This window comes from Scomber japonicus, chromosome 10, assembly GCF_027409825.1.
Source record: "Scomber japonicus isolate fScoJap1 chromosome 10, fScoJap1.pri, whole genome shotgun sequence".
NCBI lineage: Eukaryota > Metazoa > Chordata > Actinopteri > Scombriformes > Scombridae > Scomber > Scomber japonicus.
This window is the reverse complement of record NC_070587.1, coordinates 9,041,507-9,066,455: the sequence shown is the minus strand read 5'-3', so window position 1 is coordinate 9,066,455 and position 24,949 is coordinate 9,041,507. Positions and strand designations below refer to the sequence as shown.

General features: G+C 40.6%; 4 protein-coding genes across 7 annotated transcripts; 2 read left to right on the top strand and 2 right to left on the bottom strand.

Annotated features, from left to right (window-relative positions):
- Nucleotides 1-1,105: 1,105 nt before the first annotated feature.
- atg12 (ATG12 autophagy related 12 homolog (S. cerevisiae)) lies at nt 1,106-3,917 on the bottom strand. Its single transcript, XM_053326504.1, has 4 exons — nt 3,788-3,917; nt 2,669-2,805; nt 2,502-2,564; nt 1,106-1,307 (listed from the first exon to the last, which is right to left on the bottom strand). Exons 1-4 carry the CDS (start codon nt 3,885-3,887, stop codon nt 1,248-1,250), a joined length of 360 nt encoding a protein of 119 aa, XP_053182479.1. The 5' UTR covers nt 3,888-3,917; the 3' UTR covers nt 1,106-1,247.
- Nucleotides 3,918-3,995: 78 nt separating this feature from the next.
- Nucleotides 3,996-7,013, top strand: isoc2 (isochorismatase domain containing 2). 2 transcript variants are annotated; one of them, XM_053326492.1, is made up of 7 exons: nt 3,996-4,036; nt 4,203-4,288; nt 4,783-4,907; nt 5,032-5,244; nt 5,450-5,520; nt 6,220-6,337; nt 6,870-7,013. In XM_053326492.1, coding segments are annotated over exons 2-7 (594 nt in total). In that variant the 5' UTR covers nt 3,996-4,036; nt 4,203-4,287; the 3' UTR covers nt 6,936-7,013. The 2 variants fall into 2 exon arrangements, with proteins under 2 accessions (XP_053182467.1, XP_053182466.1); XM_053326491.1 differs by lacking the exon at nt 3,996-4,036 and having other exon boundaries at nt 4,220-4,353.
- Nucleotides 7,014-7,265: 252 nt separating this feature from the next.
- Nucleotides 7,266-13,621, top strand: foxj2 (forkhead box J2). The gene is made up of 10 exons (XM_053326426.1): nt 7,266-7,489; nt 7,770-8,128; nt 8,265-8,339; nt 8,472-8,564; nt 9,444-9,599; nt 9,694-10,207; nt 11,570-11,746; nt 11,864-11,965; nt 12,736-13,077; nt 13,277-13,621. Exons 2-10 carry the CDS (start codon nt 7,796-7,798, stop codon nt 13,387-13,389), a joined length of 1,905 nt encoding a protein of 634 aa, XP_053182401.1. The 5' UTR covers nt 7,266-7,489; nt 7,770-7,795; the 3' UTR covers nt 13,390-13,621.
- Nucleotides 13,622-13,887: 266 nt separating this feature from the next.
- epn1a (epsin 1a) lies at nt 13,888-22,782 on the bottom strand. Of its 3 annotated transcripts, none has more exons than XM_053326420.1 (12): nt 22,621-22,782; nt 22,183-22,284; nt 21,633-21,791; nt 21,256-21,384; nt 20,795-20,915; nt 20,503-20,660; nt 20,245-20,352; nt 18,776-18,859; nt 17,638-17,938; nt 16,831-16,995; nt 16,350-16,592; nt 13,888-15,708 (listed from the first exon to the last, which is right to left on the bottom strand). In XM_053326420.1, exons 2-12 carry the CDS (start codon nt 22,249-22,251, stop codon nt 15,245-15,247), a joined length of 2,001 nt encoding a protein of 666 aa, XP_053182395.1. In that variant the 5' UTR covers nt 22,252-22,284; nt 22,621-22,782; the 3' UTR covers nt 13,888-15,244. The 3 variants fall into 3 exon arrangements, with proteins under 3 accessions (XP_053182395.1, XP_053182397.1, XP_053182398.1); XM_053326422.1 differs by having other exon boundaries at nt 20,245-20,316; XM_053326423.1 differs by lacking the exon at nt 20,245-20,352.
- Nucleotides 22,783-24,949: the final 2,167 nt, after the last annotated feature.

Below are 24,949 nucleotides of genomic sequence, written 5' to 3'. Positions count from 1 at the left end.
AAGATTTTGCTAGCATCATCATCATCATGCTTGATAATAACATACAAACTAAAAATTAAATCTTCAACATAAAGACAGCTCTGTAATAAACACAAGATTGGTTTCCAAGTGCATGGACAGGGTTAGGGTTTTGTCTTTACAAATATTTGAGAAGCTGATTAGAAACTAGACACACTAGAAACTTTAGTCACTTGCAACATATGTAATACATCAAGTCTTAAATAATAAGCAACGTTATATATCACAATTATTGGAGAGTAATCACTGTTAATTACCTACCAATGGTCTTTTCTTGTCCCTTGTCCCTTGTCCCTTGTCGTACTTCAGGTCAAAACAAAGCTGAAGTATCGTAAAACAAATACCAGTTGTCCCTTCTTGTAGTCCCCTAACCCTACAATCCTTGGTCCTCTCTGCCTTGTTCAAGAGCCTTTAATCAATAAGCTCCTTAAGAACTTGATTTTAGTTGCTCCATTTTCAACGGATTCTCCGTGTCACCCACCTCTTCATCTTTTTCCTCTGGATCTATCACCAATTTTCCTCCTCCAGGATGAGCATCAGTGACCCTTACCTCTCCAGTTAAACTCCCACCTCTAATCCTCCTGGCCAATAGTCGGATGGAGATGCAAGACTGTTAGAGCAACTGAGTGTCTGCCTCCTTGCCACTCGACTCTCTTTTCTGTCTTTCTTGGGAATTTATGTCACAAAACCCACCCTGAATCATGTAATCCCTCTAAGTCCATCTGTTACTGTAGTGCCCCCTCTCTTCCTACATCTGTTTTCAGTGGCCATTCCTTCCCAACATTCACACACCTTCATCACCAGCTAAACTTCTTCTGCATCACAACTTTGGCTTATACTTGATATTTACTCGATATTTAATTGTAAAGCTAAGAGATGGGATGAAAGTCTTAACCAACTTATTCCCATGAATGGGCTTTTCCAGTTTTTTTTCTCTTAATCAGCACTAGAGCTGTGCAAAGCCAAATCCTGTGCCCACTAAGTTAAATGTTTATTTTTGGGTGCCAAATGTGCTGCCTGGAAAAAACAAACAAAACAAAACTAACAACAACAACAACAACAACAACAACAACAACAGATCTTTATATAGTCACGATCATTTATTTACAATGTTTATGTACATAAAAAACTTTGAGAAAACAAAGACAAAGAAGCAAAAACAACATTATGTGCAAACTCGGAGGTTGGATTTAAGACAAGGAGATCCACAATTGAGATGTAGTAAGAAATTAACCCCAGGCTTGAGATTTACAGTAATGTAGAACCAGCTTGCCATCACTGCCAAAACACTGAAAGAAAGACAAAAAATACATTTTGGTTAGATATTAGTCTGTCAAGGCACGAGAGCTGTGGGACCTTCAACTGTCCTCTAAATTCTGAACTTTGAGGTCTTTGCTGTCACTTATCAAGACATTAAATCAGTGGCCAAGGACCCTGACACATGTGGAACATCCCTCTTACTGCCCCCTCTGCTGGTCACTGCTCCATATGACCCATCTACTGATATGGGCTGGACCCATAGGTCTGCCTGTTACTCGTGGTACTAATTTAATCTGTCATTAAAAGGCTAGTAAACTTCCTGGCCAAACCCTAAAAAGACCAAAGTTCATTTATTAGAACGTAAGCATATATACAGTATATCTCCTATAATAAAGGGGGAGGAGGTCATATTATGACTCGCTGAGTGATACATATTTTAAGGCAAAAAAGAATCCCAGATAAATGGACTGTCAAGGCTAACAAGTGTTAATAATCTTGAAAATGTCATATGCGTAATATCTGAGAGGGCACGGTACATTTGCCACACACTATATAAAAACAGGTGAGGTTCAGTCACCCATTGATTGATTGTATAATACAAACATCTGTGAATGAACCGCCCAGATACGGCCTCTACTAATGACAGAGCAGTGACCACAATAATCAGTAAAAAACAATGACTAGTGTCACAAGCTGAAAGGTAATGAATATATAAAACTGAATGCCCAAGACATGCTTATGATAGCTTTTAGTGAATACATGTTTGTTTTTGTCCAGAATAAATAAAAAAACATTGATCTGTGAGTGCCAGTGTTTTGTTTGTTTTGATCCTTGCACTGGCTGTGCAATACTTTGTTCAGGATTTGGAGCTGTGCACATCACTTTTTACTTTTCACTACATTTGCAGCAAGATTTAAAAAAGGCTTAAATATATAGAATCATTTTGATCAGTACTGCAGCAAATCTTTTTCTTTTTTTTTTAAATGAGTATTTTGTGTATACACGTGTGTGACTATGTTGCCATATCATTTGTGAACATGCTTCAAGTTTGTGTGACACTTTTGAGTATATAATGAATATCAAAAAGACACATTTGGGTAGTGTACACCCTCTGTTTTTCCTGCTTAAAACAATCATTGCTAAAATACATTACATCAGCTTCTTTTACTGATGAAAATCAGCAATAAATACAAAAAAGAATAAACTTGTTTATATGCACTCACGTCAAAGAGAACTCCTACGTCTTGATCCGGTGATGGAGCAAAAGACTGATTAACATAGATGAGCTGAAAGACAAAAACAGATGCAGTTATATGTAATAACCTGAAAGAGAAAAGAGCAAAAAAAACCTCTCTAAGCCTCGTAGACATGATTTGGGAATTGGACTTACCAGTTGTTCATTAGCATCAAACTTGAGGAAGCGAGCGATGAACTGAGCAAGAGACTGTACCGTCCTCCCTCTGTCCACTGCCCATTTCTTTGTTTTCATTATTGGAGTGTCTCCCACTGCTTTCAAAAGCACATCAACTATAAAGAAGGACAGAAAGAAAATGTGAAACCCCTCCACGAGACTGGTCCAGGCAACTCTCAACTTGAATGCCATTTAAATCCATTGATGCATAACAACTACGCTACAGTGGAAACACAGAAACAAACAGGGCCCATTTCTACTTTTGAGTCAGACAGAAAACTGGTCCTTCAATTATGTGTATGCATGGTGTAAAAGATTTGTGGGGAGGTTTATGCACAATTTGTTTCAAATAAGTCCCTTTTCATTGCTCATTTCGGATATCTATTTTCAAAATTTCGATTTCCTTGTTGCTCTATGTATTGATTTATTCTCTTTTTAGTTTCCCATGTATTTGGATCTTGGGAAGAACAGTCATTAACTAAATTTTCATATAAGCACTTGCATTAAAATGCATAACGATAAGTGTGCTAAATTGTGTGTCATTACAAGCATCATTCCTTTTGTCAAAAACTGTTAAATGCTTTAACTGCATACAAGTGTCTTTCCTTTCTACTAGATTAGACTAATGAGATTAACTAGATTAGACTAATGACTAATGGTTGTTGATAATACACATATTTAATAAGAAAAGTCATGAACTACTGAAGTCATTTGGCAGAGTTGCAACTATTAGCTATATACAAGACAGTTTAAGGCTAACTGGAGTTTACTAGCTTTAATAAATGATCCTTATAAACGAGAAGAGTTGCGTATAGAGACAGCAGCCTCTCTGTACAAAATTTATAAGAGCTAAGAGATGATATTTTGCCTTCATAAACATTAGCTTTAGCTCTTCCTCAAACCAGCAGTGTTAACAAGCTGCATTCTTATTGGCCAAACAGGAAAATGCAGCCATCCTATTGGCTAAAATCACTGTCAATCACTCTATGCTCGTAACACACCCGGAATTGTTTCCTATAGCATTAGCGACAGTAATCGAAAACAGATAGCTATTACTCGCTAACTGAGAACGAATTTCGATATTTTACAGTTTCATACTTTTTTTCTTCTCTTCGGTCGTCGTCGAGTCGTCTGGCGGAGATTGTGACTCTTCTTTTTGCGTTTCAGTTGGAGACTCTGCGTTGTCAGACATCTTCATGCGCTCTGGATTCCGCCCATCTGAACTAGCGAGGCTCCTATTGGCTAACAGAAACGTCAATCCGTGGAGACGTAATTCTATTGGTCAGTGCACTTCTGGTGCACTCTCAGAGACACCCCTGTACTTGTGTGTTCTTCATTACATACAAGGTTAGTTACTATTGTCCTATTCCTGACCTATATTCATTTTAATATGATTTCAGATAACCGTCCACTTGGTTAGGCTTTTGATAATGCTTAACCAAATGCCCAATGTGTATCGCAGTCTTCTCTTTCACTTGCAAGTAAAATACGTTCATTTTCTATTGGTTTCCAGCTGGTGGCGTCACATGAAAATTAAACTTTAACCTCACAGTTAAAGATTTCTACAGTCAGCCACTCCTCCTGCACACAGTCACAACAGTAAGTCAACTTTTAAGTAACCGTAAGGGACATTTGGTTGCAGCATTAACAGATGGCACGCAAATGTAAGTTTGTTTATTAATATTTCTATCTTCTGTAGTCTAATCACAGTGAAACACCTTGAAGGAAATATGTTATCTACAAGGAAGACACCTTTCTTGAAGTGCACGCAGAATACTATTAAAAATAGCTCAGTTCCTTTGACAAAGCTACAGTCCACCATTAAAGGATAGGTTCATAGGCACCCATATGAACACTAAAAGTTTTCCCTGTGGATTTTGCCACCATCACTTACATTGCAAGTGTTAATGGCCAGTATGAGGAATGATGACAACAAGTAAAACCTGTTTCAGTGTTCATTTGGGCACCTGACTGTTGTTTTAAGACACACTAGAAAAATGTGAATGTCATTTAATGGTGGAACAAAACATGTTGCATCAATAAATGTATCTGAACTTTTTTTTTTTTTCATTTCTGCAATCTTGCTCGTGAAGTGGCAAACATTGGCAGGCTCTCCACCAAAGGTTCAGTGCTCCTGCTGTGTGACATGCAAGAGAAGTTTCGACCCAACATCTTTCAGTTCGATAACATTGTCAGCAATGCAGCCAGGTTGCTCCAGGTTGGAAAATACCACTAGTTATACCAGCTATCAGCCTTACACATTGCTTTGTAAATCCATTATTACTTGAATTGATATGAATACATCTGAGAAAAACATGCCTGCTCTCTCCTCCTGCTCATAGGCCAGTCGTATTCTGGGCATCCCCCCCATCTTGACGGAGCAGTACCCTAAAGGCTTGGGACCCACAGTACCTGAGCTGGGAGCAGGGGACCTGACCGCTTATGCTAAAACCTCATTCACCATGATGATAGAGCAGGTGGAGAAGGAGCTGCAGACCCTGGGGAACCCCAAACAGTTCATACTTTGTGGAATAGAGGCCCACGCTTGTATTGCAGTAAGACATGACTCCTCTGCACCACAGAAGAGAACATACAGATGATTGAAAGCTCCTTGACTTATAAGAAAGCTCTTTCACTGTATTAATATAATTATGTGATATACTTTTCTACTCTGATTAGTAACAGAGCCTCCACAGTTTTAGTATGAGTTTGGTGTACATGCTTCATCCATCTTACCTCTGCTCCTTGTGTGTTTCTCAGTGTACAGCATATGACCTGCTTGAAAAGGGAATGGAGGTTCATATTGTGGCTGATGCCGTCTCATCTAGAAGGTAGCTGTGCATTGATTTTTGTTATACAGCATTGTCATCACCGGCAATAAGTTGACATACTGTGCACATTTACTGGTTTATATTTTTAATATTGGGCTCTACTGGAATATTTTTGCATGATTTACTGTTCAAAAAACTCTTCATTTTACCTATACTTTTTCCTATGCAGACACTCAGCTCAGCCTCTGTCTCAAACAGGTCGTTTTAGCTCCTGTCTCTTTAAGGCCCCCAAAAGAGCTGCACCTTTCAGAGGCTGTCTAAGCAACCAGTGGTACATTTAAATGTCAACTAGTCAGATACATCTGTGCTTGTTTTAGTTGAAATCCCATGCAAAATATGGGAGTGGACAGCACAAACACCATACAGAAAAACCTCAGCAACAACCTTAGCAACAAAGGTGACATAACGGACCACTTTATGGTCAAGCTCAAGCTCACATCTGATAGAAAAAAATGTTGCAAACAAAGAGGCTGACACCCTACAGTAGTTTTTGACTAGCAGCGAGTATTTCTACATGCGTCAACCTCATGTTTTGGTATTTTGACCATGTTGAACATCAACATCTGACATCATAACAATATATAAATAACAGAAAATCCCAAAAAACTGTCTCCTAGAAAAAATAAATTTGTCATTGTTTGTGTGTTTGGCAGCTGTAGATGAGTGTGTTGCGACAGACTTTTGTGCTTCCCTCCACAGCCAGACAGACCGTTTGTTTGCTCTGTCCCGACTGAAGCAAAGTGGAGCTTTCCTCACAACCACAGAGGCTGTTCTGCTGCAGCTGGTCCAAGACGCCAAACACCCCAACTTCAAGGAGGTGCTTATTGTAGCTCCTCTCTATTTGTTTGTTTAGATAAGTCATATACACACATAACGATTCGTATATAACGTTCGTCATATGCATTGGTATCTATTTAATGACTAATGGAAGAAGGGTTGGTGTTATAAACAAGTGCTTCAGCCTACACCTCTGCTTTATTTATTTATCTGTTTTTACTTTTGTTTTTCCCTATTGGCTTGTCAGTACTTCCATTGGAGATGAAGGAAAAGGAACAAGGACATATGATTGTTTGCCTTTTTTGTACATGTGTGTTTGAGTTTGGTGATCAAAATAAACTAAACTAAAATATAAGTAACCTGACAGTATATTACAAAGGAAAACACATTTGGTATGTCACTGAAGTGAGAGGGCTGCCAGAATATACTGTTATAACCGACACTGTGACAGGCTGCAGATTACTTTGTATCAGGGTGCTGTGAAGCAGCCATTGATTTTATATTGAGTATACTGCCAATTTAAATATTGTAAATGACAAACATTCTGTATGTACTTTCTACTTTATTTCCAGATCCAGAAGCTTATGATCCACCCGTCCCCCGACACCGGCCTCCTTGCCTTCTTCAGCGCTTTGTAGGGAGATCAACATCTGTTCTGTTCTATACATACTGTATAGAGTCTCACTGCTACAATAAAGTCATGCTGCTACTTTAAATCTGACTGTGCTGTTATGTGTATGCATCTGTATCATACTCTCATACTTCATCATGGGTCAAAAACATATAATTTGTTCCTCTTCCCTGATACCATGATAGGCCCACAGGTGCGGAAACTTCCACTTCAAACATTGACAAACTAAAGAGGTGGGACCTGTTCACAGAGGCGGGTGCAAAGAGTGATGTCACCAAGGGGGAGGAGTGGGTGACGTCATTCATGTACAGACAGAAAGGGAAGGGATAGGAGAGGGAGGGAGAGAGAGAGAGAGAAAAAGGAAGCTCTCCGATAAGTTTTTGTGTATTTCTCCACGAAGTTACACAAACCAAAGGTATGATTGGAGGCCTTGTGGGAATCAACATGCTTAAGAGAGAGATCTGAAGAGGAGGACCAGTTTGTCAGCAGTTGTGCACAACTGATGACCACATAAAATATTAACACTTTTTAAGGCCTTGGGCCTCGAGTAGCTGTAGAGAGGTAAGCAAGTCACTCTTCTTCCTCAGAAATAAAGTGTAGGGGGCATTGGCACATTCAAATGCTTACATATTCATGGAATGTCTTTTCTTGTGTCTTCTTGTGTCTGAACCAGCTGGTTTATAATTGACACTGGTTGGAAGTACAGAAACAGAACGGTTGACAGTTTTACATTACAGAATGAGGACAACCTACTATTGCATTTCTCAGTGTTTGTCACAGTGATTTAAATAAATAGAAAATAAAAACTAACAATCCAGTGCCTCCTGATCTGATGCCCCAGATCCTGGACAGAGAGAAGTAGAGACAATGTCCTCTGACTTGGACTCCAGTCTCACCAGCATAGACTGGCTGCCTCAGCTGGGAATCAGCAGCCTGCGTTCGGGTAAAGAGAGAGGAGGAGGAGGAGGAGGGGGGGAAAGGGACAAGAAGAAAGACAGAGGGAGGGAGAGGGGAGACTTCATACCCCTTGTGCCGGACCCCTCCCCATCTAACTGTAAAGGGAAACCTCCGCACAGCTACGCCACTCTCATTGCCATGGCAATAGCAGCTGCACCTGAGAGGAAGTTGAGTCTGAACGACATCTACACTTGGATCAGTGACACCTTTCCTTATTACAGCCGAGCAGGCCGTGGATGGAAGGTAAGCTTTAATAGTATTAAGTATGAATGATTTGATGAGTGATTTTAATATTATTTGCATCACCAACCAGTGCAGAAAGAGTGCTATTGTCTTATTGGCTGATTCATATCATCATATAACTTTCTGTCATTAACAGAACTCCATTCGGCATAATCTGTCCCTTAATAAATGCTTCAGGAAAGTCCCTCGGCCGCAGAATGACCCCGGCAAGGTGAAAATGTTTATTTAAGGTTACGCTGATATAAGCATATAATTACTTTAGTCAGCGTTTACATTATGTGAGATGGACAGATTTTTCCTTAAATGCATGTAAAGCTGAAACCCTGATGTACTGTATATTTAGGGTTCCTATTGGACAATGGACGGACCTGCTGAGGTCAGCCAAGTGAGGGCACCCAAACGTCCCTATCCAGAGGAGGAACAGGAGAGGCTGGATGTATGTCACACACTCACTCGTTACCATCAAACCTACACTGTCAAAATGCCAAACAGTAACAAGTGTAAACACACTGCATGAAGTGCTTTAACTCAAGTACGTTTGGTTCTCTTGAAATTTAGTTTATTTCCATTCTGAGATCTCAGAATTTAGACTTTTTTGTGCGTTTTACTACACTAAATTGACCTGACAATGGTGATTCCTAATTCCATGTACCACATTTACTAGAGATGCATGAGTTCATTTCATCGTTAGTACTTTTTCACCTTGAAAAAGATCAGTTCACCCAAATTCTAAAAGTGTCTCAGGTCACCCAGATCTGTGCTGTTGTACCACAGTCTGGTTTTAATCCAAATTACAAAAAAAGGAAACCCAAAACAAAACATATTGTATCAAATAACATCTAATGGTAGTTCTGGTTTTATTTGTCCTGGTTTTGAGGTACATAATATACAGTGTCTGTCTCTGAGGATTGGAGTTTTATTTGTAGCATTCACAGCAATGCAAAGTTATAATAATGATAAAAAATCAACACTAACTTTTGTTCAAAGAAATAATGTCTCCACTATCATGGATAATCCACATAATACACTTTCAAAATAAAATAGTTCCCATAAAACATGGTAGTATGATGTGGGGGATATTTGCCATTCGTCTTCATTGATTTGGAACATGAAATCACAGAAATGAGTATCTCAAAAAACTGGAAAAACAGAAAAAAGCTGCATCTCAAATCTGTACGTCTGAAAAGATGTTTGTAATTATTAGAGTGACCTGACCCTTTAATGTGAGGTTGAGGTGTTTGTACATTTGTTATTGCTGCTTTTACATACAGTAGACAATTATTTCATTAGTTTTTCCAACATTTCCCTCTTACAGGTTCCACAAGTACCAGACAGAGGACCCTCCCCTCATCACCCACAACACCCACAACCACCCTCCCATCCAGACCACCAGCTTCTTCACACGGAGCCTCTGGGTCCCATCCAGCAACAATCTCCCCATCCTGCCTCCCTTTCTCCTCCTCCATGCAAGGTGAAGTCACCCCCCCCACCCTCCCCCAGCTAAGTTTTCTGAGCATTTTTTAAAAACAGCATCTCATATAACATCCTGTCTTTTCTCTTCACAGCAACAGTCCCCCTACATGCCCTCTCCTGTCTCCAGTGTCCCTGTCCCCCATCCATCTGTCTCTCCTTCAGCGGGATTCCCACCTGCTGCCCCCGTGTCATCCATCAACTCTTTCCCTCCTTCACATCCACCTGGACCTGTTTATTCCATCCCTGCTGCTTCTGCTACACCTCCGCCTGCTCTTAATATATCCACAGCATCTCAAGCACCTTCTTATTCTGATGCCACTCTGTCCTTTCCTGCTAATTCAAGGCCTGAATCTGTTTCCACTTTCTCTGGCGCTTCAAGCTCTGTGCCGGTGCCTGTTTGCGCTGTGACGGGACACACTCATCCCTCTGTATCTGTTACCCTTCCCTCTGTAGTCCCTTCATCTGTTGCTGCCCCTCCTGCTGTCTGTATAAACGCCCCTGTTGATCCCCCGCTTCGTTTTACCTTCGATGAGCTGAACTTGCCAGACTTGTACGCATCTTTCAAGTCTCTATTTAAGACTCTGCGAGAGAGAGGAGGCTCACAGTGTAAGTACTGAGTGATATTCACAGTTTTTCAAGTCTGTCTTAAAACAACAGTCAGGGACCCACATGATCACTGAAACTGTTTTTTCTCACTATAATGATTCCTCCTGTTTTATAAAGAAATCTTTTTCTAATGCACTAACAATGTAAGTGATGGGGTCAACATCCACAAGGCGTCTCCTGTGCAAAAATGTATTTAAAAGTTTATCTAAAGCTAATATTAAGCTTCAGTTTCCCAAATGACTCAAATCAAGTAGATATTAGGGGTGTGACGAGATCTCGTGACTAAAACGTTACGATATTTCTCCTCGTAGTGAATATTGTCTCGCGAAGCTATAATTAAGGGGCGCACCAAAAAAAAAGACGATCCTTTTTTTTTATCGCTCATTTGCACTTCATGTCTTCTTTTTTATAAAGTCACGTGTGGATCATTAACCTTGTTACAGCTTCTACCTGCTGAGAAGATCTCACAGAAGTATGAGATGAGGAGAGGAGGAGCAGGTTGACCTCAGGTCTCTACACTGAGAACCTGAAGTAGGAGGAGCAGCTATGGAAGTTTAATGATGCCAAAAGTAAAATGAGTCACACTACCAAATTATAACACAATTTATATTTTGTTCTACTTGTGAATTTATGTGATACAGGATTTGTGCAATTTACTTGTATTGTGTCTTTTTTATTAGCCATATGTTATAATTTGTGATAATTGGATTCTTTATTTAATTTATATTTATATATTAGATTTTTTTCTACTCTTTATAATTTAGGCCTACTTTTTGGTATCTGTGATTGCAAAATGCATCTGCATTATTTCCATTTTGTGAATTTCAAATAAAAGAACAGTCATGTATTTCCTCATTGAAGTTTTCATAAAAATATAGTTAAAATCTCGTCTCGTCTCGATCTCGTGAACCCAATATCGTGTCTCGTCTCGTTTAGTGTGCTGAGTGTATTGTCACACCCCTGGTAGATATATTTTTTAGTGCCAAAGTCCCTCTCTTTGTTGCTGTTTTTCATCTGCAGCCTGACAGGGAAACACAAAGAGGGAATAATGGTAAAAAAAACTGCAATTTATTTATCTAATTCAGACAGCTGAAGCTTTGTATTAGCTTCAGATAAACTTTTAACTACATTTATAAAAAATTTAAAAAAGGATTTTTACCATCACTTACATTGAACGGTCAGTATACACAGGAGGGATGATCACAGTGAGTAACACTTTTCACTGTTTATTTGGGCACCTGACTTTTGTTATAAGATATACCTGAAAAAAGTGTGAACTCTTCCTTTAAGCGTTTTTTTTTTGTGCATTAAATACACTCATAGATACAAACGTGTTAAATGAATAACATCTTTTCTCACCAGCGGATGTTGCTCCCCTGGCTGTGCCGAGCACCGACATTACTCCACTTCACACTCCAACTCTGCTGCCACTGTCTCCTCATCCTGTACCTCCACCTGCACTACCTGCAGCTGCACCGCCTCCACCTGCACTACCTGCAAGTACACACCCTCCTGACACAGACCGCCTTCCACAATACAGTAAGCCTCGCATTATCTTGTCATGAACAAAATGCTTGAATAATATAATATATATCATATAATAATAACAGGAAATGTTAAGTATAACATCCAACGGCTTCCTCCTTGTCACAACAGCGCTGCCAGCTGACTGGTTCAGTAGTCCAGACTCATTGAAGGAGAGCTTCCGCATCGCCAGCAATCTAGACTGGGCAAACATAGACCTCACTGGTCATCCAGGTCTGTGCTGTTTACCACAGTCTTGTTTAAAGGGTCAGTTCGCCTAAATGACAAAAAACAACCAACATCTTCTTAATCACCTTTAGGGATCATTTTGGTTTTATCTGCTGAACTATTTTGATAATAAATATATAATTAATTATTAAATTAAATAAATCAGAATTAATTTCATTTTCCCAAGAAAAGAAACAAACTTTCTTGTTCAAACTTCTCAAATGTGAAACGTCACACTTGTTCTTGTTATATTTTATAGTTAACTGAATATCTCTGGCTTTCAGATTGATGATCAGATACATTTAGAGACAATTTAAAGATGTCAGTTTAGGTTCTTTACACTGGGCTTTTTTTCCTATTGTCTGGCAAACCAATCGATCAACAATAAAATAAGTGTTGGCCACAGCCCTTATGTTTATAAAATGACTTATTTCTTTCACCTTCATTTTATTGACGTGAAGAAAGAAATCTCAGAAACAGACATCTCATAACTTAGTTGAATAAACCCCAAACTTTCTGCAGGTTAGTGTAAAATAAATTTTTAGTCATTTAGGTGAACTGACCCTTTAAGATGTTTGTCTTTTGAATCTACTGTAACAATGCCTAGTAACATTTTACCAATCAGAGTGTATAGTTGGTGGCAGCTAATGATTCATCTGTATTTTCTTCATTTATTAGGGACTTTTGCTTTCTAAAAGCCCGGAGCATTATGAGCTGAAAAGATTAATGCATTTATCTGCCAGCCTTTAAACATTTGCCTTCTTTTCTGTTTCCAGACCTGCTGGAGAGCATGCGTCAGGCGGAGCTCTGTGACTGGGCACTTGACCCGGCACTCTTTACTTCCCTCTGTGATTCCCTGAACCGCTTCTTCACTCAGAAAGGCATGATTAATTCAGGGAATAACTCCCCGCTGGCCCTCGGCATGCCTCACTCCTTACAGGTCCCACCATTCTCCTCTAATCCCCCTCCTACTCTGGCCAGCCTCACCCACCCCTCACCCCTCCCCTACTCTCCTGTGGTACCCCACCCAAATGGAGCACAGATGCCCCGGCGGGCTCTACACATGCAGGGACACAGCCTTCAGAGACACCAACTGACACAGCCCGCAAGCACAGCCGGTAAGTGACTCAGTGGTATCTTGGTTTGTGAAGGCTTCCCGAGTTCCTGAGCAGTTTCCTTAAACAGTGAAACAGAAGTTATTCTTAAAAAGCAAGACATCCCTTTACTGTTGCCTCACTTCCTAGTCATGATTGGATCTATTTTGCAGAGAAGTTTCATTTCTGAATTTACTTGTCCATGTTTCTCTTTGTGTCCCAGCTGGGATCCAGCCTCAGACTATGGCACCGCGACACCGTCCCCCCTTAAAAAATCTCCACAGCAACAGTGAGGAGATCCAGGACGACTTTGACTGGGATTCTCTACTCGCCTGACACCTCTCGCTCTCTGTTGAGGAGAAAAGACAGCAGAAATTTTTCAGAGAAATGACTCTTCACAGCCGTCTACACTAAACTCTATGGAGAGGCTGCCTCACTGTCGTGTATCTTAAAGTTTGGGATCAAGTTTGTCACATATGACTGAAAGTTGTATTTTGAGGTTAAACTTTTTTTTTTTCCCAACTTCATTCAATCTCATATGCTGTAATCGCTTTTGTTTTGCTTATACTCTGCAGGTAATTGGCAGGGTGCTGTTTTCTGTTAGATTACAGATTTACGTTCACCAAACTAAATAAAACATGTAAATTTATTCTCATCACATTATCATACTCAGTAAAGATTTCATTTATCGGCAGCATGAAACAAGCCAAACACACATCCTGTGTTTTTTATTTTATTTCATAAATTTCTTTTGATTTTTTTCCATTTTACTTTTCAAATGTGAATGTTCACAGTCAACACCACACAAAGTTCAACCTTACCCGATAAAAGAGATTTTTCTTGCTGATATAAAATAACAATAAATTCATCAAACTAAATTAAAAGAACGGCATGGAGCATGTCATCAAGTCCCTGTTTTTTTCTTCTTCTTTCATTCATTGAAATAATTGTCTTTTTTTCTTTAAAGAAGCATCAGTAGCGCTCCCTCCCCACAGGAAAGAGGGATGAAACACAAGGAACAGTGGTGCTCTGGGACACCTGTAAACCAGGGATCCCGTATGAAAAGTGTGATTGGAAAAAATCTAATGCTTCTGATCAACACAAAGAAAGTGAAAAAAGATTGGCAGAGAAATGTGTGACCCTTATATTACCTCATTTGAAATCCCAACATTACATAGTATTAATACAAGTGACAATTTTGCAAAACAAAAATATTTGATGTCATTACTTCCTTTCTGAGTCACTGAAATAAGATCGAACGCAGGAAAAATGGAGACAGATTGATACATATACACAGAAGCAGGCGTTTGCACGATTCCATACTTGCACACTCACAAATGAGCATTCATCATCTCGTTCACACGATGCTACACACACATTCATCCCATCATTTTTCCCAATGTCAGAGCTCTCTTCAGTTTTCTACAATAAATCAGGAAGAAAAAAAAAAAAAAGCATTTGATTTAAATGGCATCGTCGTGTTTGATTTCCTTGTTTATTTGTTCCCAAATATTGAAAAAAGAAAAGAAAAATAAATTACATTTAACATTAAATTATATTAAAAGTGAAATAGTTGAAACAATTTGACCACATTGCGCCTGAAATGTTAATGCAGGTTTTTCAGTCCATCTCTCAGTCTGGAGTTCATTAAAAATCATCCTTCATGCACTCGGTTCATTTCAGTGATTCAGTGTTTGTCTTCATTCTAGAGCGAGGACAGAGGAAGAGGCAGGTGCAACAGTTTCTCTGCTCAGTTTGTTAGTGGCTATTTCCCCTCTCCCTCCATCTCTCTCTCAGTGCAGTAATATTAGAATATAGTAGAGTGACACTTTTGAAAATGCCTCCTGCTCTCACAGACTTACCTTCATCTCAGACTGAAAAAAAACCACAACATGAAGAACAATACAGAACAAAAAAGGATTAAAACAAAATAAATAGATCTCTATTTCCCACCCAAAAATATCCCATATTGAAATGAAAGGAACTAAATGTGGAAAAATTACTCTGAAATGAAATGTAATGGTTTCGAAGGAAAGGATAAACATAATTTTTGATTTTTTTTTTTCTTTAAATATAGAGATGTAGACATTTTTCTTTTTGGACACAAACTGTGTTGAAGGGGGATGAATGAAGGGGGCAGCAGGTTTGACAGAAGGTGGAAACAGGTGAGCAAAGTAGTGGTGACACGTCCTCAAAGAAGAAAAGGATTGGTACTCGCTCCCGTCGTTCCTCCGCCTCCCACTGGTGCTCCTGCCCCCATCACTCCTCCAGTTCCAGTGGACCCACCCAAAATCAGCTGAGGAGGAGCCCCTCCAGGACCCAACAGAGTTGAGCCTGGGGGCGCCATAGGCGAGAGCCCGCTGTAGGGCATGCCCATGGGGCTCGCCTGCATCATGCCCATGCCCATTCCTGGAGCCCCCATGCCCACACTCATTGGCCCCATGCCCATTCCTGGTGGCACCATGCCCAGCATGGGATTAGGAGGCACAGGACTGGTGCGAAGGCCACTCAGGCCAAGTGATGAGGGCTGAGGTGAGATGGAGGTCATTGGCGGGGCCACGCCGAAGGGATTGGAGGAGGCAGGTGTTGGAGAAACCCCCCTACTGGAAATGGTGCTGCCTGGAGTCACTGCCATGCCAGGAGCAGGAGATGAGCCTGAGGGTCACAGAGATAACAAGACAAAAGTCAACACAAATTAATCATGTGAGAATATTTTAAGTTTTTTACTTACATATTGCTATTTATTACTATTGTTATTTATTATTCAGTGAGTAACATTCTTAGTATCTTATTCTATTCTTTCTTATTGTCAACAAATCCCATTAAAAGACCAAAACCATCAATATGTTAGTCCGTTTTGTGAAGTGAAACTTAGAGACTCAGCAATTTCCTAAATTTGAGCAGCTATTTGATACACATTTGGTGCCTTAGTCAGTATTAACACTATGGTGTATATAAAATGAAACTCAGAATAACCAGCAGTGCTTGTATTCCTTACAATAAGAGGAAATGTCAACCAGAGCAACAGTTGTCTTATCGATGTGCATGGCTCAAAAGTAGTATCAGCCATAAGCCAAATGCTGGTATATGCAAGTGGCCAGTAGATTTGGTTCGCTCACAGGCCAAAAAAAATTGTTTGTTTTTTTTTAGCTGGAGGACTAAGAAATACATTTTGAACCCTTGTAGTCACAACAGTGAGGGATTAAGGCATGGACAAAGTGTTGAAATTTGTTGACAATCAGAAAAATATGACTTCTCTCAGTTAACACCTCGTTAACATGACTGCTGTAACTAACCTGTATTCTGGAGGAAGGGGTTGTGTGCTGATGAAGAAGAGATGGAAGGAGGCGGAGGCTGTTTGGGTTTGGGTTTAGACGACACCAAAGAATCAAGATCCACCAGTGCTGCGTTGGGGCCGAGGAAGGACTCTGGAGTCTTACGAACAGGAAGTGAGGAACCGAGAGACGAGAGGTCAAAGGGTACCGGTGAGCCTGTGCTGTCACAGCCTGTTGCTGAGGACCCTCGTCGCTCAGGATCTCCTAAGAGGAAGTAATGAAAGTCAGTCCCAGACACTGAATAAAAAAAGCTTATTAATAAACCACAATGTGAAACAGCATTACCACAAACACTTGGGGAGGATGAAATGTAGGACAAGACAACTGTTCTGTGTGCATGCAGTTGAAAAATCTGTACATGTAAACTATGAAAATCCCCACAAAAAGTGTGCACCAGTACCTCAGTGTTTGAGAGTCCGTGTAGTTTTAAGTGTGAATGTACCTGTGCCGTTAGTGTGTTTGGCGGTGCCACTCCAGATGTCGGAGGAGATAGGATCAGAGGCAGGGACAGGCCCGTCCCTTGCCCAGGGGTCTACTGGCCCCCCCGAGGAGGAAGTACTGGGAGGCACTGGGGGGCCCCAGGGGTCGGCACTTGGGGGGGTCACAGCTACAGGGGAGCGGAGGAGACGAAGGGGAGGGGAGGGTTAACACAACACCTTACATGTACAGTCCACAATAAGGAGGGAGCAGGAAGCTGGGCTGGGTTCCAACACAGGTGTTTCTCTCCTTGACCTCTCCAATGCCACTAACTGGACCAGTGAGGACAGGTGAGTCCAGATTTTCTGTAGCTGTCCGTCATGTTACTTTCACCTATTTAGTATCTGAAGCTCAATGGAGGTAAAGGAGAGATAACAAGATGCTACCTTACACATTAGAAAGGCACAAAAGGACAATAGAAGAGAGAGCTCTGGTTGAGACACAGCCACAGTCAGTCCTGAGTAGAAACAAGAGGATAAAAATCCCTGATTTAGACACAGAAGGAGAATGGATTTAGCATGCTTGCTTTCCTCATTACAAACAGAAAGCATGAGAGTGAATGAAAAGATATGACAGCATGGTGACATGACAGAAGATGTAACAGGGCTATGTAGACAGGAAATGGAACGGTGAAGAGGAGGAGTAAAGGTCGAGAGGTCTTCAGATCCTCTTTTATCCACAGAGCAGCACACGCTTCTCTTTTGATACTCTGTCACGAGGACACTCCCACCAACCTGAGAGGCAACACGTGGGCAGAGTTGTAGCTGCTTACCTGAGCTTCCCCAGGGGTCGACGTTGTTAACTTTGTTAGACGTCTCTCCCCAGGGGTCTGGAGGAGGGGCTATTGTGGGTGGGGCTCCTCCACCCCAGGGGTCAGAGCTTGTTGGGGATGTGGGTGACGCTACTCCCCATGGGTCTGCGGAAGGTGTGCCCCAAGGGCCTGGGGCAGGGGCAGGAGCAGGAACTGTGGGGGGAGGGGAGGGTCCCGCAGAGCCAACAGTGGCAGGGGCAGTACCAGCAGCAGCAGCAGGGGCCCCCCAGGGGTCCACAGCACTCAGCTCCATCAGAGCGCCCTGAATGAGACAATATATCATAGATTACAACACGCGGCATAATCACATCATATGCTAAAGTTAGACTATGTTAAAAGAGGAAATGCACAAAACTAAAAAGGAGGAAATACAGATTAACAAACATCAAAGCAATGTGTGTGTGTGTATATATATATATATATATATATATATATATATATATCTCTATCTCTGTGATATCCTGCAGTATGTGCACAGGTGTTTACAGTCCCTTCCACCACAGAGACACTGTGACAGCAGACACTTCAGGACCTAAGCTAGTAATACTACAATAATCTCACAGCATAAAATGTAAATGACATGTGAAGCTATCAAATGTGAATTAAAAGAAAACTTCCTACATTATTCATGAACATGATCAGTGTATCCTACACTCTAAACTCTGCCCTAAACAACTGATGAGCTACATCAAATTGGTATTTGACTCGTCTGGCCGATAGACACATTTAAATTAAATGATAGTTGATTATTTTGGACACACAATTTGTACAGGTTTTTACATAAAGAGGAATGGTAATGCAACAAATATTGAAACTCTGATCTGAAAAGTGAATTGTCTCCCAAAATGGCCAGATCGGTAATTTGTATGAACTGTGCGCTCCTACCCCCAAAAATGCAGCATCTGGTTTATTCTACTGAACATTCTGTCCTTATTAATTTATTACCACTACTAATTTAAACTTTTTATTGATTAGGTCTCACATTTGTGGCTGATTTTATGAAAGACACTTAAATACCTGCTAACACAATTCTGAAGTGCACATAGGATTAAAAGAACGGAGACAGTGAGCGATATATAAAGACAGATTTTACACACACCTCCTCTGGCTTCGCCTTCTCCCTCTTGCTCTCCTCGATGGCCATCTGCAGTCTCAGGTCATCGCCCCTGCGCAGTCGCTCCTCCTGCCAATCACACACACTGTGATATCAGCAACCTGAGACACACAACCTTGGGAAGCTCATCAAAGGGACAGACTCAGGATCACTTTACAACTCCACGACTAAAGGCTGACTCAGTGGTGTTTCGTGACTGAAAACCTGATCTTTAAATCATGTTCGGTCACAAGTTAATTAAGGCAAATCAACAAGTCCCTCCACTACTTATGAGAGTTTGCAATTCTGGCTTATTTCCACAGTGCCCCTGCAGAAAGAGTGCTTGTATATTTTAGTGAACTTTCTCAGAGAAAATAAGCTAATTCATAACTGCTGTCACAAGGCTACTTTAAATAAAAGGAGGAACTGTAGACTATTGTTGTTGGATGTTGTAGACATGGATAGGATGTGAATCCCAACAGAAACACAATACTGAGATTTAGATTCAGTTTCAACCAACAGCAGCATTTTAGAGGCTGTGGTTGGTTGATTGCTGACAGATGTCACTATGAATACTACATGGAAACACCTGGTATTTATCTGTTTGTGGTTTACTTCCTCATAATGCTGTGCAAGTGCAATAGAGCTTAATCTAGTCTACTTGGAGTAAGTAAAAAAGGAAGTAAATGGTCTATCACCTGCGAACCTTTAAGAAACGCATTGATCAGCACTGATACAGATCATCTGAGCACATCCGTACCTATTGTGACCTTTTATCATACCTCACTGTGAAGAGGACTGACTATAAAAAAGTACAAAACTGACTAATTCATGAGGGAACATTATGCCTGAAAGACCCTGGATTAGTTTATAAACCAAACCAGTCAAGCTGCAAAGTGGGTCCAGGACTCCAACCAGTCTCTCAGTTATTAAGTTTTACACTTAGTGATCACAGTATAAAGAAGTAACAACAGGAGATGGTGTAACATGTACAATAAGGAAATTAGCACATTTTAAATAGAGACTACAGTTGAATGCATGCTGTCAGAGAGGCTAACAAAGAAGAAAGAGAAATCAATGCTTACAAACCACTCAGTGATAAATTACTTCAATTATGATTAATATTTGCCAATGCCATGCAAATTTAACAATTTAGTCATAGTTAATACATTTCTTAGGTGCTCACTTTTGTGCATTTGAAATATATCTTGACAAAGATTTGAAAAGCATCTACATTTTATTTTAGTGCACTAAAGAATGTACTACTGTGCAGCAAAAAAAAAAATTATCTCAGTATTACTGCAGTGTGATGCAAATTTGTTTCTTGATGAAAATGACACATGACAAATATGAACATAAATTCATCTTTTTGATTGATCAATATTTGATGTGCGTTTGAGAAATTCCAATTGACAGAAAGACAGATAGTTGATGACCAGGTGGCCAGTCAGCTGCACACACTCTCTGCCCCTGACCTTTTGGATCATCTCTTTGCTGAGTGTGATTGCATAGCGGAGCTCAGCATCCTCCAGGGGGTCCGCGCTTGTCTGAGGGAGGTCAGGCGTTACATAGTGAGAGCAAAGCTGTGTATGTATTGAATAATATCAGTAAGATCCCTCTGTGTGCAAAGGTGCTGCAACAAGTTTAAACTGCAAAGCTGGGTATAGTTACACTTCTGCAGTTAGTAGTCATATAATTGCTTTAGCCTCCCTCCAATTGCTGCTTTGTGTTACCTGCTCTGCTTCTTCTTTACTCATGGCCAAAGCCAGCTGGAGCTGCAGGTCCTCCTCTCCAGAGCTCTGCGGCCAGGCCTGCTCAGGGTCTGCCCCTCCAGAGTGAGAGCCCAATGACAGGCTGCCCCCCAGACTGGGTGCCGAGGGAGCTGAGGAGGCTGGGACAGAAACAAATATGCACAGATGAGAGTCAGTCTCAGGTTATTAACTAATCAGAGCTCCGTGCTATTGTGAGCCAAGTCGTTTTTCAAAACTACATCAGTGTGAACACTGATTAAAGCAGCCGTCTCACCACTGGAGGTCTGTGCCATCTTCTCTTTGGTTTTGAGGGCGTGTATCCTCTCCTCTCTTAGTCTTTCTTCATCTTTCAGCAGTGTCACTAGCTGTTTGGCTTTCTCTCTCACATTCACCCCCTGGAAAAATACAAGTACAGACACACAATGACATGCTAGAAAAAAAGTAGCATGCTTTTATTGTTGAATATTACATAAATGGACATCAAATTAATTTCTAGTTCGTTTATCAGCTTGTAAACTACCATGGTTTCATTTGTCACCATCCCATAAAACACTTTTATGACTGGCTTTGTAAGTTTGCACAAGAGGTCAGAAACTCTTTGTAAAGTGTCCTTGAATGAACCACAAGAGGCTTGTTTGACAATGCGTGCCTGCATTCCACAGAGGTGGACTTTATCACTAATCACTTTAACTTTTGTGTCGATACAGTTTTGTGGGCATGGATGTGTTTGTGTACCTGGTCCTTTCCGTCCCTGTCTATGTACTGGAAATCCTTGAGGGTCTGGACTGCGTATATGTTCTCTCGGCACTGCTGGGCAACACGTTCTGAACCTGTCTTGATCAGGTACTCCATAAGAGTCATAGCCTGGTGAAAATATAAAACAAAAACCAATCACCAACTGAGGAAATGCTCTGGACACACTGAGGTAGTCAAAGTGCTCATATTAAAGCAATAAACAAGTAGAATTATTCTTCAGTAGTTCCCATAACCACTCACACCCTAATACAAACAGTTACGTAGTCACAAAATTACAATGTTGAATTTGTTGTTAACAATACACTGTGTTTATTATATCATAATAATATTGATTGTGATAAACTGCCACAACAGACCTTGTACACGTGTCTCCAGTTCTTGCCATGGTCATTGAGGCGCTTCCACACCATGCTCATGATTTCTGAGAAGGCTACAACATTGTATGTCAGATCAGCTATCTCTGACATCAGAGAGCTGCTGGGGCCCCATGGGTCATTGGACGTCGCCTCTCTAACCTGAAAAACAACATTGCAAGGGACAAGCGTTAATTAACCACTACACATACTGTCCGTGATGAGAATAATTTTGATCCATTACCTTGTTGCAATTTTTAAAAAAAGGTCCACACTGTTCTGAGTAACAATGCAAACTCCACCAGCACACGAGCAGGAGGGAGGCAAAATAATGAATGGATAATGTGATTAGATTAACTCATATTGTGTATAATGAGAGGAACGAGTGAGGAGGTTGCATCAAAGAAATATTAGATTATCAGCAGTGACATAATGTCATCTGTGCTGCAGAGACAAATGGGCTGCACTTAAACTCACGGACATATGAGGGATGTGGGTGTAAAAGTGAGAGGAGAAAAAAAGAAAAGCCAGATGAGCAGAGAGACACACCAACCTTGATTTCAGCCTCTGAATAGTTGTGGACGATGTTCTTTACTTGTCGCCGTAGCGATGAGGTCGACATGGCAACCGGCGGGCCTTCGAGTTCTGTTGCAATCTGAACAGCAGATGGAGAAGACGGGTTGTAAAACACAGATAACACAACACAAACAGTTACCGGGCAAACAACATTGACATTTCTAGCAAGTACAAATTAATAAAACTTAGTGAAAGATAATAAAAGAAAAAAAAGGACAAGAAGGATAAAGAGTGAAAAGAAGAGCACAAGAACAAGAGAAGACTGGAGTGGATGTACGCAAGTGGAAGAGCAAGTGTAAAAGATTGAGGGACCTTGAATAGAACAATCAGTGTGAAAGACGGTGGCTATAGCAGATCATTTAAAATCATGTGATCACTGATATCCGCACAGGGAGAAAGACGGCGTTGTGCACACCTGTTACACAAGAATGATGCAGAATAAGGGTCTCTCCTCCTGGTGTCCGTTGGCTTTTCTATCTTGTGCGCCACTCATTCACGGCGTGCTGTGTCTCAGTTTGTCTTTTTCTTCCCGTGGCAACATTGGGTCCAGAAACCACAGGCGCAGGGAGACGAAAAACTATGGAGCAAACATTAAAAATAAACATATAGTCATTTAGTTACAGCTAAATCTCAGCAAACGTACAAGAACAAGGAACTAACTAACAAAGTGACCATAATAAAGGACAAAGCAGATATTCAGCAAGAAAAATCACATGATTTGTAGCTGATCCACAGTCAGCTACAGATACATACAGAAAGTCAGATAGAACGTATTTGTTATACGCTTTATCTTATTTATCAAAGGCGAGGCTCTTCAACTCAGAACATGTTCATTCAGTCACAATAGAAAATAAAGCACTTAAAAGCATTAACAGGTGGTCAACAAGACTATTACTGAACTAATACAGGCCACAGGGAGAAATTAAAAGCCTCTTGCATTGCTCATCATACTTTAATAGACTCAGAAAATAATTTAATTTGACCAATCTAAATTGTAGCAGTGGGTATTACATTAGCTGAGCTGGACTGTGCCAGGCATCTCGGGAATAAGAAACCTGAAGTCCAGATTTTTACCTTCTCCGACTTGTGGGCCTTTCAATAAGTATGTCTATATTTTAAAATGGTCCACGCTATATTAACTGTATCATTATTAACTGTAACACTTTGTAATAGTAGCTCCAAATAACAGAAACTGAATTTTTAAAGCCATTCTTATGTGCACCCTGCCGCACATCCATAAAAAAAATTACCATTCTTTTAATTTCAGGTAATAAAATCCTTGAAGTCACACTTATAAATGATCATCCTGTACCTGTGGTGTTCAGGTGGATCGAGAGTTTATGAAAAAACAGCATCGATGTATCAGCAACAATGTGATGAAAGATGACGTCTCTTTTTGTGTGAGGTCATAAGAGTATAGGACGTATGGAGTATGGGCCACAAATATGCAAATGTGAACTCAATAAAGCATAATGTGGAAGAGCATCGCAGTGTGTACAGCTGTAAAACCTTGAAGCAGAGGGGGAAAAAATAATCAGGATGTACTTCTTTCAACTATTAACATCACAGTCAACTATGAGAGAATATTATCTGCCAAACTGAATGATTGACAAACAGGAAAAAAAAAAAACCTAAACCGTCTGCAACAAATGATTAATTCTGCTTTGGCACTGTGGCGGCAAAGTCTGAATTTGACATAAACCTCTCGGCTGCTGCTGGCGTAATGGCATGCGGAGAATGATTTCATGGCACAGTATAGAATCCCTCGGTACCTGCTGAGCATAGTTTGTGCCTGGTTGCTTACACAGCAGAGCGACACATTGTTGCTGACTGGATGTGTCCTTAAACAGGCACAATCTCACTTCTTCTCATCGCATAGATGCGACTTTGGTCCGTGTCGCAAAAGAACGACAACTTTTTGAAACTGATGTCAGGAGTAACAAGTCATCTACAGACCTAATTCTGCAGTCAGTATATTTAACAGCTCTCCACATTTACACCGATCATTATCCAGTTATTCGTCTGCCTCCTAACGAGACTAAACACTAATTAGATCACTGCTCCGAGTTTTGACATGGTCTCCTCTTTGGATGCACCGGAGTAAAAGAGAAGTTGGAGAAAGTTCAACAGAGGATATTAAAGATCATCTCCAAATGCTGTGCTTCACCACTCCCTCCACTGCTATTTCTTAAGAGAGGAAGTCACAAACTCTTCACTGTGGACGATGATGAATTCTCCACACCCGCTGCGTGGCCATCACATTCTCCACCTCCAGCAGTACTTCTTCTACATACACACAGTACATACATTCAGACAACAGTGACAAGAGAGAGCACAGACTGACCTCTGAATCATATGATAAACACAAAAAATTAGATTAGCCAAAGCCAAACCTTAAATAAACAGTTTAACAATTCAAATGAATAAAGTTATTCAAAACACACTGCCCTATTTACCTTTTAACGTGTTTAAATTCAGCCTGACACAGATGTATAGCATGGTATACATGTTTAAAATTCCAGGTCAGACAAGTATGAGACCGTGTTGCATAAGTGACCGTGAGGCCACCGTTGCAACAATCCGTTCAGAGACTCTTGAAGCTCAGTTACAAAGTTCAGACATGGCAACTAATCTTTGATAAGAGACATGAGTAAATGCCTTTGGTATCTGTGGCTTCTCACTGTCTCCATTATGCTCCACAATCCCTGACACCTTGACTGGAAAAAATTTAAATTAATTTACCA